The sequence below is a fragment of the Megalobrama amblycephala genome, linkage group LG9 (assembly GCF_018812025.1).
Source record: "Megalobrama amblycephala isolate DHTTF-2021 linkage group LG9, ASM1881202v1, whole genome shotgun sequence".
In the NCBI taxonomy this organism is placed as follows: domain Eukaryota; kingdom Metazoa; phylum Chordata; class Actinopteri; order Cypriniformes; family Xenocyprididae; genus Megalobrama; species Megalobrama amblycephala.
The window spans coordinates 12764449-12781657 of NC_063052.1; the positions used below are offsets into that span (position 1 = coordinate 12764449).

General features: G+C 39.3%; 4 protein-coding genes across 5 annotated transcripts; all 4 read right to left on the reverse strand.

Annotated features, from left to right (window-relative positions):
- Positions 1–204: 204 nt before the first annotated feature.
- Positions 205–1517, reverse strand: LOC125275032 (counting factor associated protein D-like). Its single transcript, XM_048201644.1, has 3 exons — positions 1217–1517; positions 931–1126; positions 205–316 (listed from the first exon to the last, which is right to left on the reverse strand). The coding sequence occupies exons 1-3, from the start codon at positions 1500–1502 to the stop codon at positions 220–222; spliced, it is 579 nt and encodes a 192-aa protein (XP_048057601.1). The 5' UTR covers positions 1503–1517; the 3' UTR covers positions 205–219.
- An 850-nt stretch (positions 1518–2367) lies between these two features.
- LOC125275026 (counting factor associated protein D-like) lies at positions 2368–4636 on the reverse strand. 2 transcript variants are annotated; one of them, XM_048201639.1, is made up of 7 exons: positions 4508–4636; positions 4252–4311; positions 4068–4169; positions 3817–3977; positions 3257–3506; positions 2969–3164; positions 2368–2857 (listed from the first exon to the last, which is right to left on the reverse strand). In XM_048201639.1, exons 1-7 carry the CDS (start codon positions 4551–4553, stop codon positions 2719–2721), a joined length of 954 nt encoding a protein of 317 aa, XP_048057596.1. In that variant the 5' UTR covers positions 4554–4636; the 3' UTR covers positions 2368–2718. The 2 variants fall into 2 exon arrangements, with proteins under 2 accessions (XP_048057596.1, XP_048057597.1); XM_048201640.1 differs by having other exon boundaries at positions 4252–4299; positions 4508–4616.
- Positions 4637–8595: 3959 nt separating this feature from the next.
- Positions 8596–10845, reverse strand: LOC125275021 (counting factor associated protein D-like). The gene is made up of 7 exons (XM_048201634.1): positions 10688–10845; positions 10455–10514; positions 10271–10372; positions 10009–10181; positions 9475–9721; positions 9187–9382; positions 8596–9080 (listed from the first exon to the last, which is right to left on the reverse strand). The coding sequence occupies exons 1-7, from the start codon at positions 10731–10733 to the stop codon at positions 8945–8947; spliced, it is 960 nt and encodes a 319-aa protein (XP_048057591.1). The 5' UTR covers positions 10734–10845; the 3' UTR covers positions 8596–8944.
- Positions 10846–12644: 1799 nt separating this feature from the next.
- Positions 12645–14506, reverse strand: LOC125275024 (counting factor associated protein D-like). The gene is made up of 7 exons (XM_048201637.1): positions 14347–14506; positions 14098–14157; positions 13914–14015; positions 13651–13823; positions 13227–13476; positions 12939–13134; positions 12645–12847 (listed from the first exon to the last, which is right to left on the reverse strand). The coding sequence occupies exons 1-7, from the start codon at positions 14390–14392 to the stop codon at positions 12712–12714; spliced, it is 963 nt and encodes a 320-aa protein (XP_048057594.1). The 5' UTR covers positions 14393–14506; the 3' UTR covers positions 12645–12711.
- Between the last annotated feature and the right edge of the window lie 2703 nt (positions 14507–17209).

Sequence of the window (17209 nt, forward strand, 5' to 3'; positions counted from 1 at the left end):
TAATTTGTACAGCATATTGTTTGTCTGAACTCAGTCTTATTAGGTAACTACAACTTAATTTTAAGTAAACTCAACTAGTAGAGACACAATGCACACAAGTTAGTGCAACTTCAAACTTAGTTGTTCAAATGTAATTTCACACTATTTTTTTCTAATTAAGAGAGGTGTTTATTTACTTAATTTTTCAAAGTCCCAGTTTATGTTATCAACTAATCAATTTTAACAGTACTTCTTCCTCTCTTCCTTTGACCAGTCGGAGAAGTGATTGATACCGGCGCTGTATGTAAGACCGGCTCTGTTTATAGAGTGCACATACCTGAGGAGAAAGAGGATATAAAAACAAAAGCATATATTAAATCAGACAAGTTCACAGACTGCTTGCCACCTTTCCATTTTGTAACTGTACAGTTTTACATTTTTTCTAGACTGTTTACTGTAACCAAGAAAGCCTTTCTGGAAATCAAAGGACTTCAAATCACATTTTTACAGTTAAAATAGGCTGTAACAAAAGCCTTATCAAGTATGACTGTTTTAAAATGCTAGCTGCATAGATACACATATATGATACTGTTTAAAGTAGGCTTTCCAGAAATTCCAGTCACTATAAATTTGATTAAAAAATGGATTGAATCAGCACACAAACAGTGCTAAATCAGCTTAATTTATGAATATTAATTAATATAATTGACCTGCAGAAAGGCATACATGTGGGATTACTATTTATCACTTGTGTGTTTATTTGCCAGCGACTTCTGCTTTGTTTTGAAGTTGTCATTTCCAAAGTTCTTTAGCCATGACTATATTTACAATATAGCATAGATTCTCATACTGTATTGTTTATTAAATAGATAATGTCTATAATATAATTGTAGTGTATTTTCACAGTCATATTATACATAACTAAATATCTACTATGTTTTTTTTTCTCACCGAAGAGTATGTATGAAGTTGTTCTCGCGCTCCTCGTGCTCCTTCTCACTTTCATACTGACGCTCAAACTTCTCCTTAAAGGGGCCGAACAATCGGTGGGCGTGGCTAACAGGGGAGGTGCTGACATAGTCTTGAAGGGGATTGGCCAATATTTGATGCTCCTCAGGAGGATCCGGAAACTCCTCATAGGTCATTCCTAATTAAACACATAATACCTCAGTGAGCTTTTGATCAGATGGTCTGTAAGTGTAAAAGAGGCGTCACTGAATGTGTGTTCTCCAGTTACCTCCAGGGGGTGTGAAAATGTCTGATTCAGTTTGTGAGCTGAAGTCACTGTAGTCAATCATGTATTTGTCATTGTGGGACTCCAAAAGAGTGTTGAAGCCCTCCATCTCAAAGTGGTACGGGACGGCTGGGGAATCACTTCCCTCTGGAAGTTTGACCCACTGACGATATGTGTTCTTCTTATGACTAGCCTGTGTGACCTTCTTCCAGACCTCACACTGAACGCCTGCGTAATCCTCCATCTTCTCAAACTGGACGAAAAAAGAAAAAGCCAGAAGATGCCACATAGTGCAATCTGAAGCTATTTTGCTGTGGCACCCAGGGAGCGATTGGGGGTTCGGTGCCTCGCTCAAGCTCACCTCAGTCATTTCCTGCGGTTATTGGTAACTGAACCCACATCCTTCCGGTTACCCCTTCGGGACACTCTAACCATTAGGCCACGACTGCCTCAAAAGTTGTACAACACTGGACACAAACCCACAATCTCCGGGTCATGTACCTGTCACTCATCTCGTTGTGCCACTGGGAAGACAATTTTATAGGCATTAGAAGAATGGGTAGAGATATAAGGACTAGTTATTTGTTCACTCTTCTCCAATTTTAATCTGTATAAGGAAAAGAAAGTACACTGAAAGGCCAGATTTTAGAAAAATATTAATACTATGTAAACTTTATAATTCTAAGTATGATGTTAATTTTTTGTGGGTATGGGCACATGCTGAGATTTTAAGGGCATGAAATATGAACCCTCGTTTTCATTCCTGACAGAAATTTTACATGGCTCCCTGACTAAGGTCTATGAAAAGGCAGATAAGGATATTTGTATGATGATGGAATTATACAGAACTGAATTAAGGACCAATTTAGAGGCAGAAAAAAGATAATAATTAGAGACATCTAAAGCCCAGAAAACACCAAGCTGATGCCGACGAACTAGTGGCAACGAAAGCAGACTGCGGGGTTGGCTCACGTATGTGTTTATACAACCACCAGCATGACAGAAACATTTAAGCAAAAAAATTAAGCAATTTAAGCAAAAGTAAATACTGGTTTTAGAACAATAGTCTGACACAAAACATTACACAATATCAAAACTTATTGATGTGATAGTAATTTTTGATGTTATGAACATTTAATCAAAGACAAAACACATGGTTTTAATGAGTATTTTAATCATTTAGCATTTCAATACTTCTGGTTCGATAAACAATGTCACCATGATCACTTTATAAACAGACCAGCAACAAACCATAAACTGAAAATGACACATGTTGCCAAAATAGCTTGAAGATACAGATACTCAATTTAACCAAATGTAATTATTCAAAAAATTATTTAGAAAAAGATTAAATTACACTAATCTCATCAGAGAAAAGTCTAGTCACTTGATAAAATAGTGAATTCTTAATTATTTCACCTTTAGATTTTAATGACAAACTCTATCAGACAAAGTTTATCAACTGTATTATACATTGGCAACAGACTCAAATAAATGTGTGAGGACTATTTTGTATCTTCCTTTATCTGATCTGGAATTATTAAACCTCCTGTCATCCTGGCCTTCTCTGCCTTTGACCAATCAGAGAAGTCATTGATACCGAGGATGAATGTCAGACCGGCTCTGTTCATAGAGTGCACAAACCTGAGGAGAAAGAATAACAATATGTTAAACAATAAAGCATATGTATCTAAAATTAGACAGATTCACAGACTTACTCCTTCAACATTGTAATGTTTGTTGTTTTTTTCTCACCGAAGAGTATGTAGAAAGTTGTTCTCGCGCTCCTCGTGCTCCTTCTCACTTTCATACTGACGATTAAACTTCTCCTTAAAGGAGCCAAACAATCGGTGGGCGTGGCTAACAGGGGAGGTGCTGACATAGTCTTGAAGGGGATTGGCCAATATTTGATGCTCCTCAGGAGGATCCGGAAACTCCTCATAGGTCATTCCTAATTAAACACATAATACCTCAGTGAGCTTTTGATCAGATGGTCTGTAAGTGTAAAAGAGGCGTGTCACTGAATGTGTGTTCTCCAGTTACCTCCAGGGGGTGTGAAAATGTCCGATTCAGTTTGTGAGCTGAAATCACTGTAGTCAATCATGTATTTATCTTTGTGGGACCCCAAAAGAGTGTTGAAGCCCTCCATCTCAAAGTGGTACGGGACGGCTGGGGAATCACTTCCCTCTGGACGTTTGACCCACAGACGATATGTGTTCTTCTTATGACCAGCCTGTGTGACCTTCTTCCAGACCTCACACTGAACGCCTGCGTAATCCTCCATCTTCTCAAACTGGACAAAAAAAACAACACAAAAAACACACACACAAAAAAAAAATCCATAAAAATTTCAGACTCTTTGATTTGGTTTGCATTAATTGAATCTATGGGATTTAATGTCATTCGTATCTTTCTAAACCTGTATGACTTTCTTCTATACAGCACAAGACAACATTTTGGATAAAGTTTCAACAGTTTTTGTCTATACAATGAAAGTCACTGGAGTCCAAAACAACACTGAACCCCACTGACTTTCATCTCATGGACAAAAACACAACACTGAGACATTTTTCAAAATATCTTTTGTGTTCCAGAGTACATACTTCAAAGCCCTGCAGATCAGGCAGTGCCGCCTGTGGACGTATTGGATCCTCCTTTGTTCCTTTAAGCTGAAAATATTTAATTGCTTTAACTGGCACTGGTGTGATCTGGTAAATGACGCCATAATCCAAGTCATTTCCAATCAGAAAAGTGCGCACTGTACCTGTATAGAGAGCAGCAATGAAGAGAAACTACATACATAATCTATTTAGATTTTAACACTATGTGACTTTATCATGAGAAGATCACTGACTATTACGATAGTCGATGCGACTTCTGTTCCCCTCGAGGTCGTACCAAACTTCAAACGGTTCCTTTAGCCCAGAATCATCAGAATAAGGCAAATTCAGCTCACCTACAGAAAAGAGACACATGTGACATACTGAAAAAGAAGTGTACTGTACTGGGATGTACTGTGTAATTAGGCAGAAATGTACCTTTGACATGATACATCTTTCCAAAATCAGGAACTGTTCTGTCACCAACTGGTGTGGCATCTGAGGAAGAAACGAGATCACACAAACTGTATCAACTTGTCGATTTACACACATAGCCAAATATACTATTGCATACTTGTTCAACTCTTTTAATGTTAAAAACATCACAGGAAATGTTTCGCAGACATTAAATCACAAGATCAACTATCATACACTTTTGTGTTTTCCTTCTGTTGTCATGTTGTTTTCTCTTTACCTGCAGCACTCAGCAGAAGCACAAACCCAGCTAGAAGACGCCACATAGTGCAATCTGAAGAAACCAGACAGACTTCCACTGGAGATGGACAACAAACTTTTGTCCGTCTGAAAAATGTGAGTGTTCACGCCACTGACCAAACATGTAGAAGGTTGCAATAAAAACACACAAAGGAGGGACTGAATTAATGTCATATGACATGAGGGTCATTGGTGGACAAATATGTATTGAACCGGGACAAGGTCTGTGTTTGATACCGCTCCAGGGTGATCACTGAGGACGCCTGTAATCAGTCCATCTTTCACCCCTGGGAAAAATGCATTGTGAATATGTGATGGTGCATTTAAAAGTAATTCCTGAATTACTGATTGAAATATGCAAAAAGCCATTAGAGCTTAGAAGAAATAAATTAACTTTAAAAACATGAATAAGCTCAAGTTGAAGATTGGCCAGCTCGTAAGTGGTTGTTGAGTGTTATATAAAGCACTGTTTACAATGGGCTAAAGTTCAGTGTGTTGGACATTGACAGTGATAACACAGATCAATCTCCTAAATATATAATTAGTAAATTAAACTATTTATATACTCTTTTAGCTAAGATTGATCTATGTTATTACTTTAAAACAATGTTCAAATTTATATAGATGAATCAAAGGATCTAGATCTCAGCTGGACTAGTTGTGTCATGTTTATTTCTCATCTAAGACTCTTTTCAGCGCTGCGCTCGTTGTCTATTGACTTCCGGTTTGTATTTCCACAGCGATCTTACATATTTATGAATGAACTGCTCGTTTTAAAATCCACTGGGTCTACTGACCTTTGTTAAGACATCTGCTTTAAACATTACAATGCTCACGATAACTTTCATTTACTATACAACAAATAAATCCACTTCACCAGCTAGTCTTCAACAGCAAATTTTATTACGTTACGTTTTATTAACGTAGTTCGGGAGGAACAAGTCAAATAAGCTACACAATCTCATTACGTCATCTCAACCATCTGTCAACAATCTGTAATCAACATATCTACCCAATCGGCATGAGTTCAGGCCCATATATAATCACAGTCAAACTCACCCAAGGATCCTCGACAGTTTCCAGAATCCCTCCACCACCCCGTCTCCTCACACTCTCGGGGTTACTTCATATAACCTAAAGGGGGGGGGGGGGGGTACTCTGTGTTTGGGCCGATTACCGAGCTTGGAGCCCTCTCCCCGGACAGCACACCAAATACGTTTACCAATTAATTTACCTGACTTATTTGTAAGTGTGAACTCTTGAATGGAATCACCTTCGAGTGTTAACAAAACGAGCCAATGATACGAAGAGTATCTTGGTCTGCGGAATTTGCATGCACAAGCTCTGCCCCACAGTGTGGGTATATAAGGAGCAGCGTGAGCAACTCGCATTCAAGTCTTCGGAACAGCAATTGTGGCAAGGGGACGTAAGGTCTCCGTTCCCTGCTTCAGGGAACGAGGGTTACATACGTAACCTAGACGTTCCCTTTCAGTCGGTCACTTTGACGTTACGTCAGAGACTGACGAAATGGGGTCCCTACTAAAACGCCACAATCGCTGTCTTCCAGTGAACAGTGTGAGAACAGTACCTTGCCGTGAGAGCACAATAGAAGGACCATATGCACAGAGCACACTGGGTAGCATACCAGGGAGTATGCTAACAGGCTGCCTACTCGTGGAGGACTTACAGAATGTCCGCACAGCGGTGATAACTGAGGTAACCAACCTGCAGGGTGGAATTACACGTCAGAATAGCAAGTGGCTTGCTAGGGGAAGACACATGCTCCAAAGGAGGCTTAAAGTGGAATACACACGTGGGATTACCCGCAGGGAATCACAACACATGGAAGCACCTAGTCTAACATAAGGGCTGACCGAAGAGGCAAGCACGCAAATGTAGACATCGACAGTGCTGGAGGAACCCAGGGTTCTGATAAGGAACTTACTGAGAGAGAGCGCACGGCGAGCAGATCCCGCTACTGGCCCGAAGGGGCGAGTATACGAGAGGATAGCGGCTCTACATGGAGATTATAAAATCTCGCAAATGTGTTAGGTGTCGCCCAGCCCGCAGCTCTACAAATATCTGTCAGTGAGGCGCCACGCGCCAACGCCCAAGAGGAGGCAACACTCCTGGTTGAGTGAGCTCTCACTCTCAGGGGGCATGGCAGATCTTGAGCCTGGTAGGCTAAGACAATAGCATCTACTAACCAGTGGGCTAGCCTCTGCTTGGAGAAAGCCTTCCCCTTCTGACCTCCATAACAGACAAAGAGCTGGTCTGAAGTCCTGAAGCACTGAGTTCTGTCTATGTAAGTGCAGAGCGCACATACTGGACAGAGCAGTGCCAGGGCTGGGTCTGCCTCCTCCAGGGGCAGCACTTGCAAGTTCACCACCTGATCCCTGAACGGAGTGGTGGGAACTTTGGGCACATGACCGAGCCGGGGTCTCAAGAAAACGTGAGAGTCATCCGGCCCGAATTCTAGGCATGCTTCGTCAACAGAGAAAGCCTGTAGGTCCCCAACCCTCTTAATAGAAGCCAAAGCTATCAGGAGCGCAGTCTTCAAAGATAGAAACTTTAGCTCAACTGAAAGCAAAGGTTCAAAGGGAGCTCTCTGAAATGCAGATAACACTAAAGAGAGGTCCCAAGAGGGAATCTGTGAAGGGCGGGGAGGAAAAAGTCTCCTCGCCCCCCTCAGGAACCTAACGACCAGGTCGTGCTTCCCCAAAGACCTACCTTCAACAAGGTCATGATGGGCGGCAATAGCGGCCACATAGACCTTAAGGGTGGAAGGAGACTTCGATCCAACCTTTCTTGAAGAAAGGACAGCACAGATCCGATCGGACATGTCCAGGGGTTCTGAGTCTGTGTTCAGGATGGGGTGGAGGATTCCACTCCAACCCAATGCTCTCAGCTGCCTGGGCAAGCATGGCCGTCAGCTCGGGATCTGACTCGGACAACGCTGCTCTCCCAGAGGGAGGCACCGCAGCCGAATCTTCATCTCCCGAGGATTCAAACCCACCTTGAGATGCAGCGATCGACTCCGGAGCCCCGAATGAGACGCTGGGTCCCCCAGAAGGGGAGGCAGCAGTCCCACCCGGAAGCTCCACCGGCTGACAAGACAATATAATAAAGTGAATTTATTGGTCAAGCACAAACAGGTCCAAAGAGTTGTGTCTGTAAATGTACAGGAGCTTTTCTTCAGACTGCCTTTTATTGAAATCCAAAAAATGGAAAATGTTCTACCCCAGGATCACACAAAGGTAGGCTAAATATTTTTTAAATATGAACTTAGATTTTATTTGTTATTTAATTTTTTAGACTGATTTTAAAAATTTTAGTCTGTCAATGTAAATTTGTAGATTAACAAAAGTATTTCTGTCACAAGTTCAACTAAAGCCATCAGTCACAGACTGGGTAATTCATAAAACTAATGTTATTTTGTCTCATTTTGTTTTATAAAATACAAAGGTTATTATTGTCAAGCAAACAGTTGTGCTTTGTGGTCTCCCCATTCTTTTCAATTTCATATTTGTTTGTCATACTTAAGCCTCGTTTTCATTCCTGTCAGAAATTTGACATGGCTCTACCCTGACTAAGCTCTATGAAGAGGCAGAAAACCATATTTGTATTATGATGGAATTGGATTACGGACCAATTTAGAGGCAGAAAAAGATTATAAGCAGATATCTTTTTCAGTACAGCCAACTGCTAAAAAAGTTTTGACTAAACGAATCATTGAAAATCAGAAATAAATGTGAAAATGAGTTTGAAGTGAAATGAGAGATGGAAAGTAACTTTTGCAGATGAGCTACTGCCACTGAACAAAATGTAGACCAACTTAAATAAATTAGCATATAAATGTAATACTTTTTTTAAAATTATATATTGCAATTATACAGATTGTTCATTTTATTTATTTTATTTTTTTTTAAATCAGCCCTTTTAATAGTGAACACTGGTTTTAAAACACATTTTTGAATAGAAAGAGGTTTTGCAAAATTAGAACTTATTGATGTGACAGTCATTTTTCGTCTACTGATGTTGTGTACATTTAATCAAAGACAAAACATATGGTTTTAATCAGTATTTTAATCATTAGCTTGTCAATACATCCGGGGTTTGATAAACAATGTCACCATGATCACTTTATAAACAGATCAGCTACAAACCATAAACTGAAAATGATACATGTTGCCAAAATAGCTTGAAGATGCAGATACTCAATTTAACCAAATGTAATTATTCAAAAAATGATTTAGAAAAAGAGTTAATTACACTAATCTCATCAGAGGACAGTATAAGTGAGCTGAGCTACTTGTTTCAACAGTGAATTCTCATTTTTTTCACCTTTAGATTTCCCCTTTAGTTTATCAAACTGTAACATAAACGTTGGCAACAGACTCAAAGAAATGTGTGAGAATTATTTTGTATCTTCCTTTATCAGATCTGGAATTATTAAACCTCTCCTCCTGGCCATCTCTGCGGCTGATTTATCAGCGAAGTCATTGATACCGAGTCTGAATGTAAGACCGGCTCTGTTTGTAGAGTGCACATGCCTGAGGAGAAAGAGGATGTTAAACAATAAAGCATATATGTATCTAAAATCAGACAGATTCATAGACTTACTCCTTCTGCAATGTAATGTTTGTTGTTTTTCCTCACCGAAGAGTATGTATGAAGTAGTTCTCGCGCTCCTCGTGCTCTTTGTCACTTTCATACTGACGCTCAAACTTCTCCTTAAATGAGCCGAACAATCGGTGGGCGTGGCTAACAGGGGAGGTGCTGACATAGTCTTGAAGGGGATTGGCCAATATTTGATGCTCCTCAGGAGGATCTGGAAACTCCTCACAGGTCATTCCTAATTAAACACATAATACCTCAGTGAGCATTTGATCAGATGGTCTGTAAGTGTAAAAGAGGCGCGTCACTGAATGTGTGTTCTCCAGTTACCTGGAGGGGGTGTGAAAATGTCCGATTCAGCAGAACTGAAATCACTGTAGTCAATCATGTATTTATCTTTGTGGGACCCCAAAAGAGTGTTGAAGCCCTCCATCTCAAAGTGGTACGGGACGGCTGGGGAATCACTTCCCTCTGGACGTTTGACCCACAGACGATATGTGTTCTTCTTATGACCAGCCTGTGTGACCTTCTTCCAGACCTCACACTGAACGCCTGCGTAATCCTCCATCTTCTCAAACTGGACGAAAATAAAAATTACATAAACATTTCAGACTCTGTTAATTTGGTTTGCATTACAGTTAATTGAATCTATGGGATTTAATGTCATTCGTATCTTTCTAATCCTGTATGACTTTCTTCTAAACAGCACAAGACGACATTTTGGATAAAGTTTCAACTGTTTTTGTCTATACAATTAAAAGTCAGTCGAGTCCAAAACAACACTGAACCCCACTGACTTTTATCATATGGACAAAAAAAAAACAACAACACTGAGACATTTTTCAAAATATCCAGAGTACATACTTCAAAGCCCTGCAGATCAGGCAGTGCCGCCTGTGGACGTATTGGATCCTCCTTTGTTCCTTTAACCTCGAAACATTTAATAGCTTGAACTTCGATGTCAGTGGTGACTGGTGTGATCTGGTAAATGACGCCATAATCCAAGCCATTTCCAATCAGATAAGTGTGCACTGTACCTGTATAGAGAGCAGCAATGAAGAGAAACTGTATAATAATCAATTTAGATTTTAACACTATGTGACTTTATCATGAGAAGATCACTGACCATTATGATAGTCGATGCGACTTCTGTTCCTCTCGAGGTCGTACCAAACTTCAAACAGTTCCTTTATCCCAGAATCACCAGAATGAGGCAAATTCAGCTCACCTACAGAAAAGAGGCACATGTAACATACTGAAAAACAAGTGTACTGTACTGGGATGTTCTGTGTAATTAGGCAGAAATGTACCTTTGACATGATACTTCTTTCCAAAATCAGGAACTGTTCTGTCACCAACTGGTGCGGCATCTGAGGAAGAAACAGAGAGAGATCACAATTCATTATATCAACTTGCCTATTAAAACACATAGCTAAATATACCATTGCATACTTTAAAAAAAATCACAGGAAATGTTGATCTGGAGATCAACGATTATCCACGTTTGTGTTTTCCTCCTGTTGTTTTGTTATTTTCTCTTTACCTGCAGCACACAGCAGAAGCACAAATCCAGCTAGAAGACGCCACATAGTGCAATCTGAAGAAACCAGACAGACTTCCACTGGAGATGGACAACAAGCTTTCGTCCGTCTGAAAGAGTCTGAGTGTTCACGCCAGTGACCAAACACGTAACAGAAGGTCGCAATAAAAACACATGGCGGAGGGACTGAATTAACGTCATATGACATGAGGATTCACCGGGGGTGGACAAATATTTACTGAACCGGGACAAGGACTATGTTTGATAACCCTCAATAGAGACTGCGGGGGTGATCGTTGTCCTTGATTTCACTAAAAGTAATTTCTGAATTAAACTTTAAATTACATGAATAAGCTCAAATTGAATAGGGAAGGTGTAGGACATACAGCATAAGCTTTTTGAAGAATACGTAAATGCGGTTTTGGTGGAAGCACTTAGAAGGCGAACATTTGTTTATATAAAGCATATACATTTACATTTTTTTTCGAAAATGACCGAACGTTTCTCTAGATAAGACTCTTATTCCTTGTCTGGTATCATTTAAAGCCCTTTGAAGCTGCACTGAAACTGTAATTTTGAACTTATCCTTAAAATCAGAGGGGAAAGGTGAATAACACTGATGTAGAAGCACCTAACCCTGGCTGCAAACCTAAACTTGTCATAAACGGTAAACTTGTCCCACAAATCTGATAGGTTGATTGGAATGTTGTTCCAAGATCAACAAAGATGCTGATTCCAGGAACATGTCTTGGCAAAATCAGGGTGACCGTTATATAAAGCACTGTTTACAATGGGCTGAAGTTCAGTGAGATGAACATTGATTTACAGTGATAATATAGATCAATCTCCTAAATATATAGCTGATATATATAATAGTAAAATAAACTATTTATATACCATTTAGCTATTTATGACAACTTATCACTGTAAAACAATGTTTAAACACATTCAAATGTATATAGATGGATCAAAGGATCCAGATTAGACAGAGATATGGCAGTAGATTAAATCTTTCTGTGTTTTCACAGCTGAAACATCAGCTATTTTACAGGCATTAGAATGGATAGAGGATGTGAGGCCTAACTGGATGGTTATTTGCTCAGACTCTTCTTCAGTTTTCATCTGTATAAGGTAAAGAGAGTTCACTGCAAGGACAAATCTTATTTTAGAAAAATATGAATACTAGCCTACATAAACTTTATAATTCTAAGTATGATGTTCAGTTTTTGTGGGTATGGGCACATGCTGGGATTTTAAGGGCATGGTGGGATATTAAGCCTCGTTTTTACTCCTGACAGAAATTTTACATGGCTCCCTGACTAAGGTCTATGAAGAGGCTGATAAGGTGATTTGTATTAAAGTGGAATAGGCAGAACTGCATTAAGGTCCAATTTAGAGGCAGAAAAAGATAATAATTAGAGACATCTTAAACTAAACAAATCATTAAAAATCAGAGGTAAGTTCAAAATGAAACTTTCTGTAGTGAAATGAGAGATAGGAAGCAACTTTGCAGAAACGCTTGAAACTGTCCCAGTCACATTTGTTTGGACTCTTTGTGTTTCATCATCGTCTGCCTTAATCACTCATTTGTTGTTATGACACTAATGATAAATCAATCATCATCACCTTTATATATGTTCAGATCTGATTCAGTCTGGTGTTGTCGTCTGTTTTAGATGTGATGTATGTTGCTCTGTTCATTTGGATTACCTGTTGGATTTATTAAATATCAGGCTACCTATTTGCCTTCATCTTCATCTTTGTGTGTGTTTATACACCCACCAGCATGCATGCAAAAAGCAATTTCAACAAAAGTAAACACTGGTTTTAAAACAATAGTTTGAAGATGCAGATACTCAATTTAACCACATGTAATTATTCAAAAAATGATTTAGAAAAAGATTAAATTACACTAATCTCATCAGAGGACAGTCTAGTAGTCACAAACTCTATCAAAAGACACAATCAGACAAAGTTTATTAAACTGTATCATACATTGGCAACAGACTCAAATAAATGTGTGAGGACTATTCTGTAACAGTCTTTTTCCGTTCTGGAATTATTAAACCTCTCCTCCTGGCCAGCTCTGCCTCTGACCAATCAGCGAACTGGTTGATACCGAGGCTGTATGTAAGACCGGCTCTGTTTGTAGAGTGCACATACCTGAGGAGAAAGAGGATGTTAAACAAAAAAGCATCAGATTTTTTCACAGACTTACTACTTCAACATTGTAATGTTTGTTGTTTTTCCTCACCGAAAACCATGTACAAAGTTGTTCTCGCGCTCCTCGTGCTCCTTCTCATTTTTATACAGACGATTAAACTTCTCCTTAAAGGAGCCGAACAATCGGTGGGCGTGGCTAACAGGGGAGGTGCTGACATAGTCTTGAAGGGGATTGGCCAATATTTGATGCTCCTCAGGAGGATCCGGAAACTCCTCATAGGTCATTCCTAATTAAACACATAATACCTCAGTGAGCTTTTGATCAGATGGTCTGTAAGTGTAAAAGAGGCGTGTCACTGAATGTGTGTTCTCCAGTTACCTCCAGGGGGTGTGAAAATGTCCGATTCAGTTTGTGAGCTGAAGTCACTGTAGTCAATCATGTATTTGTCATTGTGGGACTCCAAAAGAGTGTTGAAGCCCTCCATCTCAAAGTGGTACGGGACGGCTGGGGAATCACTTCCCTCTGGACGTTTGACCCACAGACGATATGTGTTCTTCTTATGACCAGCCTGTGTGACCTTCTTCCAGACCTCACACTGAACGCCTGCGTAATCCTCCATCTTCTCAAACTGGACAAAAATAAAAATTACATAAACATTTCAGACTCTGTGTTAATTTGGTTTGCATTGCAATTAATTGAATCTATGGGATTTAATGTCATTCGTATCTTTCTAAACCTGTATGACTTTCTTTTACACAGCACAAGACGACATTTTGGAAAATATTTAAACAAGAGTACGTACTTCAAAGTCCTGCAGATCAGGCAGTGCCGCCTGTGGACTTATTGGATCCTCCTTTGTTCCTTTAAGCTGAAAATACTTAATAGCTTGAACTTCGGTCTCAGTATTGACTGGTGTGATCTTGTAAATGACGCCATAATCCAAGTCATTTCCAATCAGAAAAGTGCGCACTGTACCTGTATAGAGAACAGCAATGAAGAGAAACTACATACATAATATATTTAGATTTTAACACTATGTGACTTTATCATGAGAAGATCACTGACTATTACGATAGTCGATGCGACTTCTGTTCCCCTCGAGGTCGTACCAAACTTCAAACGGTTCCTTTAGCCCAGAATCACCAGAATAAGGCAAATTCAGCTCACCTACAGAAAAGAGGCACATGTGACATACTGAAAAACAAGTGTACTGTACTGGGATGTACTGTGTAATTAGGCAGAAATGTACCTTTGACATGATACTTCTTTCCAAAATCAGGAACTGTTCTGTCACCAACTGGTGCGGCATCTGAGGAAGAAACAGAGAAAGAAATCACACAAATTATCAACTTTTCTATTAAAACACATAGCTAAATATACCATTGCATACTTGCACAACACGTTTAGTGTTTAAAACATCACAGGACATATTGATCTGGAGATCAACTATCATCCACGTTTGTGTTTTCCTCCTGTTATCTTGTTGTTTTCTCTTTACCTGCAGCACTCAGCAGAAGCACAAACCCAGCTAGAAGACGCCACATAGTGCAATCTGAAGAAACCAGACAGACTTCCACTGGAGATGGTCAACAAGCTTTCGTCCGTCTGAAAGAGTCTTAACATGAGAGTTTGCACTAGTGACCAATTATGTAACAGAAGGTCAAAATAAAAATTTGACATGAGGGTTCATTGGTGGACAAATATTGATCCAGGACAAGGTCTGATACCGCTCCGGGGTGATCACTGAGGACGCCTGTAATCAGTCCATCTTTCACCCCTGCGAAAATGCACTGTTAATATGTGATGGTGCATTTAAAAGTAATTCCTGAATTATTGGTTGAAATATGCAAAAAGCCATTAAAAGTTAGAATAAATAAATTAACTTTAAATTACTAGAATAAGCTCAAGTTGAAGATCGTCCAGCTCGTAAGTGGTTGTTTGAGTGTTATATAAAGCACTGTTTACAGTGAAGTTCAGTGAGTTGCACATTGATTTACAGTGATAACATAGATCAGTCTCCCAAATAAATAGCTCATGTGTAAATAAATAGTAAATTAAACTATTACTCTTTATTTATTTATGAGATTGATCTGTTACCGTAAGACAATGTTCGAATTTATATAGATGAATCAAAGGATCCAGATCTCAACTGGACTAATTGTGTCATGTTTATTTCTCACCTTACAGACTGAGATATGGCAGTAGATTAAATGATGGTCTTTCTGTGTTTTCACGGCTGAAACATTAGCTATTTTATAGGCATTAGAATGGATAGAGGATGTGAGGTCTAACTGGGCGGTTATTTTTTCAAGACACTTCTTCAGTTTTCATCTGTATAAGGTAAAGAGAGTTCACTACGAGGCCAGATCTGATTTTGGAAAAAAAATTAACACTGCATAAATTTTATAATTCTAAATATAAATCTAATTCTACCTTGATTTCAAGTTTTGTCACCCTCAAAATTAACCATACTAAATTTTACTGCTATAACACATACAATATTTACCAGAAATTTGACATGGCTCTACCCTGACTCAGGTCTATGAAGAGGCAGAAAACCATATTTGTATTATGATGGAATTGGATTAAGGACCAGGGACGTGCACAGGGGGGTTGCTCAGGTTGCCCGGGCAACTGCCCATATGCCCTTTTCGACTCACGTTGCCCTTCCGAGGTGGAAAAAAATAAATAAAAAAAATACAAAGGATGCAGAATTTCACGTAGGCCTAGATAAAAAAAAAAAAAAAAAAAAATCACAAAGCCTCATTCACTTCCATATTCGGGCACCCGTCCGAAAGTGAAAGTCAGTAGGGGAAGGGCAAACTCTGTTTAAGTGGCTGCAGCGCTGCACGCGACCGGCACCTGAGCTGAGCCTGCATGAGCGGCACTAGAAGGAGATTGTCGCGGTTGTCAGGTGAGACGACTTAACGTTGTCGGGAAGGTGAGCAAGGTTATAATCGTTAACGAAAACGAACGAAAAAACGAAAACTAGGTGGGAAAAAACATCGTCCTTAACTGAAATAAAAATAAAAACGAGGCATTACAAAAAAACGATAACTAACCAAAACTGTAATGTGTGTTTGGCAAAACTAACTCAAATAAAATAAAATTATAGATTAAATGTCCTTAGTTTTCGTCTTTGTCAATGTCTTTCATAGAGCAAACGTTCAGCTGCATTAATTTCCCTGCATCTCTCACTCACGCCACGCGTCTCTCTCACATACTCGCGCGCGCACAGCCCCTCCCCTCCGTGCACACCGCGCCTCCATGAGAACGAGTGTTGGAAGCAAGTTCGCGAAAGGTTGGTATCTCGTGAAAACCTTTACACAATCACACATTAAAAAGTGGAATAAAAATATTTTTAATTCTGAATATAATTTTGTCAGTGTGTTAATGTCGACCCGAGAAGGGATTGCTACTTTAGAAAGTTAACTAGACGCAAGTTTGAGGTAAAATGCACTTGGGTTGTCGATGTCAAAACACTATTTAAGCTGTGATTCAAGTAAGGAATAATTGACGACGGGCCGTTGAATTGTTAGAAAAATAATGCACACCTGAGGTGGTGATTCGGTCACGACTCAAAGCGGAGTCAATTATTCCGCTTATAGACCTTATGTAGCCCCGCCCCTTTTCAGCGTTGCGCTCGTTGCCTTTTGACTTCCGGTTTGTATTTACAGCGCGATCTTACATTTATGAATGAACTGCTCGTTTTAAAATCTTCCCGATCTACTGACTTTTGTTAAGACATATGCTTTAAACATAACAATGCTCATGGTAATTTTCATTAACTCTACAACAAGTAAATCCACTTAACCAACTAATTATTCTTTGACAGCGATGCCATAGAAATGTACAGAGCTACCGCAAAACGGAAGTTCAAAGACAATTTTATAAAGATGGCGGCGCGCTTCTTTCTCTGGTAAATAAGGTCTATACCACGGATATTCTCAGTCCTTCGTATAGCACGTGAGTTTTTTTTTTTTTGGGGGGGGGGTTGGTAGGGAGTGCCCTTTTTTTAGGTCAGAGCAACTGCCCCTCAAAATTCCTGTGCACGTCCCTGTTAAGGACCAATTTAGAGGCAGAAAAAGATCATAAGCAGACATCTTTTTCAATACAACCAACTGCTAAAAAAGGTTTTGACTAAACGAATAATTGAAAATCAGAAATAAATGTGAAAATGAAACAGGTTTGAAGTGAAATGAGAGAAGGAAAGTAACTTTTGTAGAAATGCATGAAACATGAGATGAGCTACTGCCACTGTGAACAAAATATAGACCAACTTAAATAAGCATATAAATGTAATATTTTTAAAAAATTATGTATTGCAATTATACAGAATGTTCATTTTATTTCTTTTTTAA

Excerpts from the sequence above, each read along its gene's own strand:
- LOC125275032 (XM_048201644.1), bottom strand. The coding sequence starts at position 1,502 with ATGTGGCATCTTCTGGCTTTTTCTTTTTTCGTCCAGTTTGAGAAGATG. Across the intron at positions 1,127-1,216 it reads CATTTTCACACCCCCTGGAG|GAATGACCTATGAGGAGTTT; the intron begins GTAACTGGAGAA and ends GTGTTTAATTAG. Across the intron at positions 317-930 it reads AACTTCATACATACTCTTCG|GTATGTGCACTCTATAAACA; the intron begins GTGAGAAAAAAA and ends CTTTCTCCTCAG.
- LOC125275026 (XM_048201639.1), bottom strand. The coding sequence starts at position 4,553 with ATGTGGCGTCTTCTAGCTGGGTTTGTGCTTCTGCTGAGTGCTGCAG. Across the intron at positions 3,978-4,067 it reads TCGCATCGACTATCGTAATA|GTACAGTGCGCACTTTTCTG; the intron begins GTCAGTGATCTT and ends CTCTCTATACAG. Across the intron at positions 2,858-2,968 it reads AACTTTCTACATACTCTTCG|GTTTGTGCACTCTATGAACA; the intron begins GTGAGAAAAAAA and ends CTTTCTCCTCAG.
- LOC125275021 (XM_048201634.1), bottom strand. The coding sequence starts at position 10,733 with ATGTGGCGTCTTCTAGCTGGATTTGTGCTTCTGCTGTGTGCTGCAG. Across the intron at positions 10,182-10,270 it reads TCGCATCGACTATCATAATG|GTACAGTGCACACTTATCTG; the intron begins GTCAGTGATCTT and ends CTCTCTATACAG. Across the intron at positions 9,081-9,186 it reads TACTTCATACATACTCTTCG|GCATGTGCACTCTACAAACA; the intron begins GTGAGGAAAAAC and ends CTTTCTCCTCAG.
- LOC125275024 (XM_048201637.1), bottom strand. The coding sequence starts at position 14,392 with ATGTGGCGTCTTCTAGCTGGGTTTGTGCTTCTGCTGAGTGCTGCAG. Across the intron at positions 14,158-14,346 it reads GCTTCTGCTGAGTGCTGCAG|ATGCCGCACCAGTTGGTGAC; the intron begins GTAAAGAGAAAA and ends TTTCTTCCTCAG. Across the intron at positions 13,824-13,913 it reads TCGCATCGACTATCGTAATA|GTACAGTGCGCACTTTTCTG; the intron begins GTCAGTGATCTT and ends TTCTCTATACAG.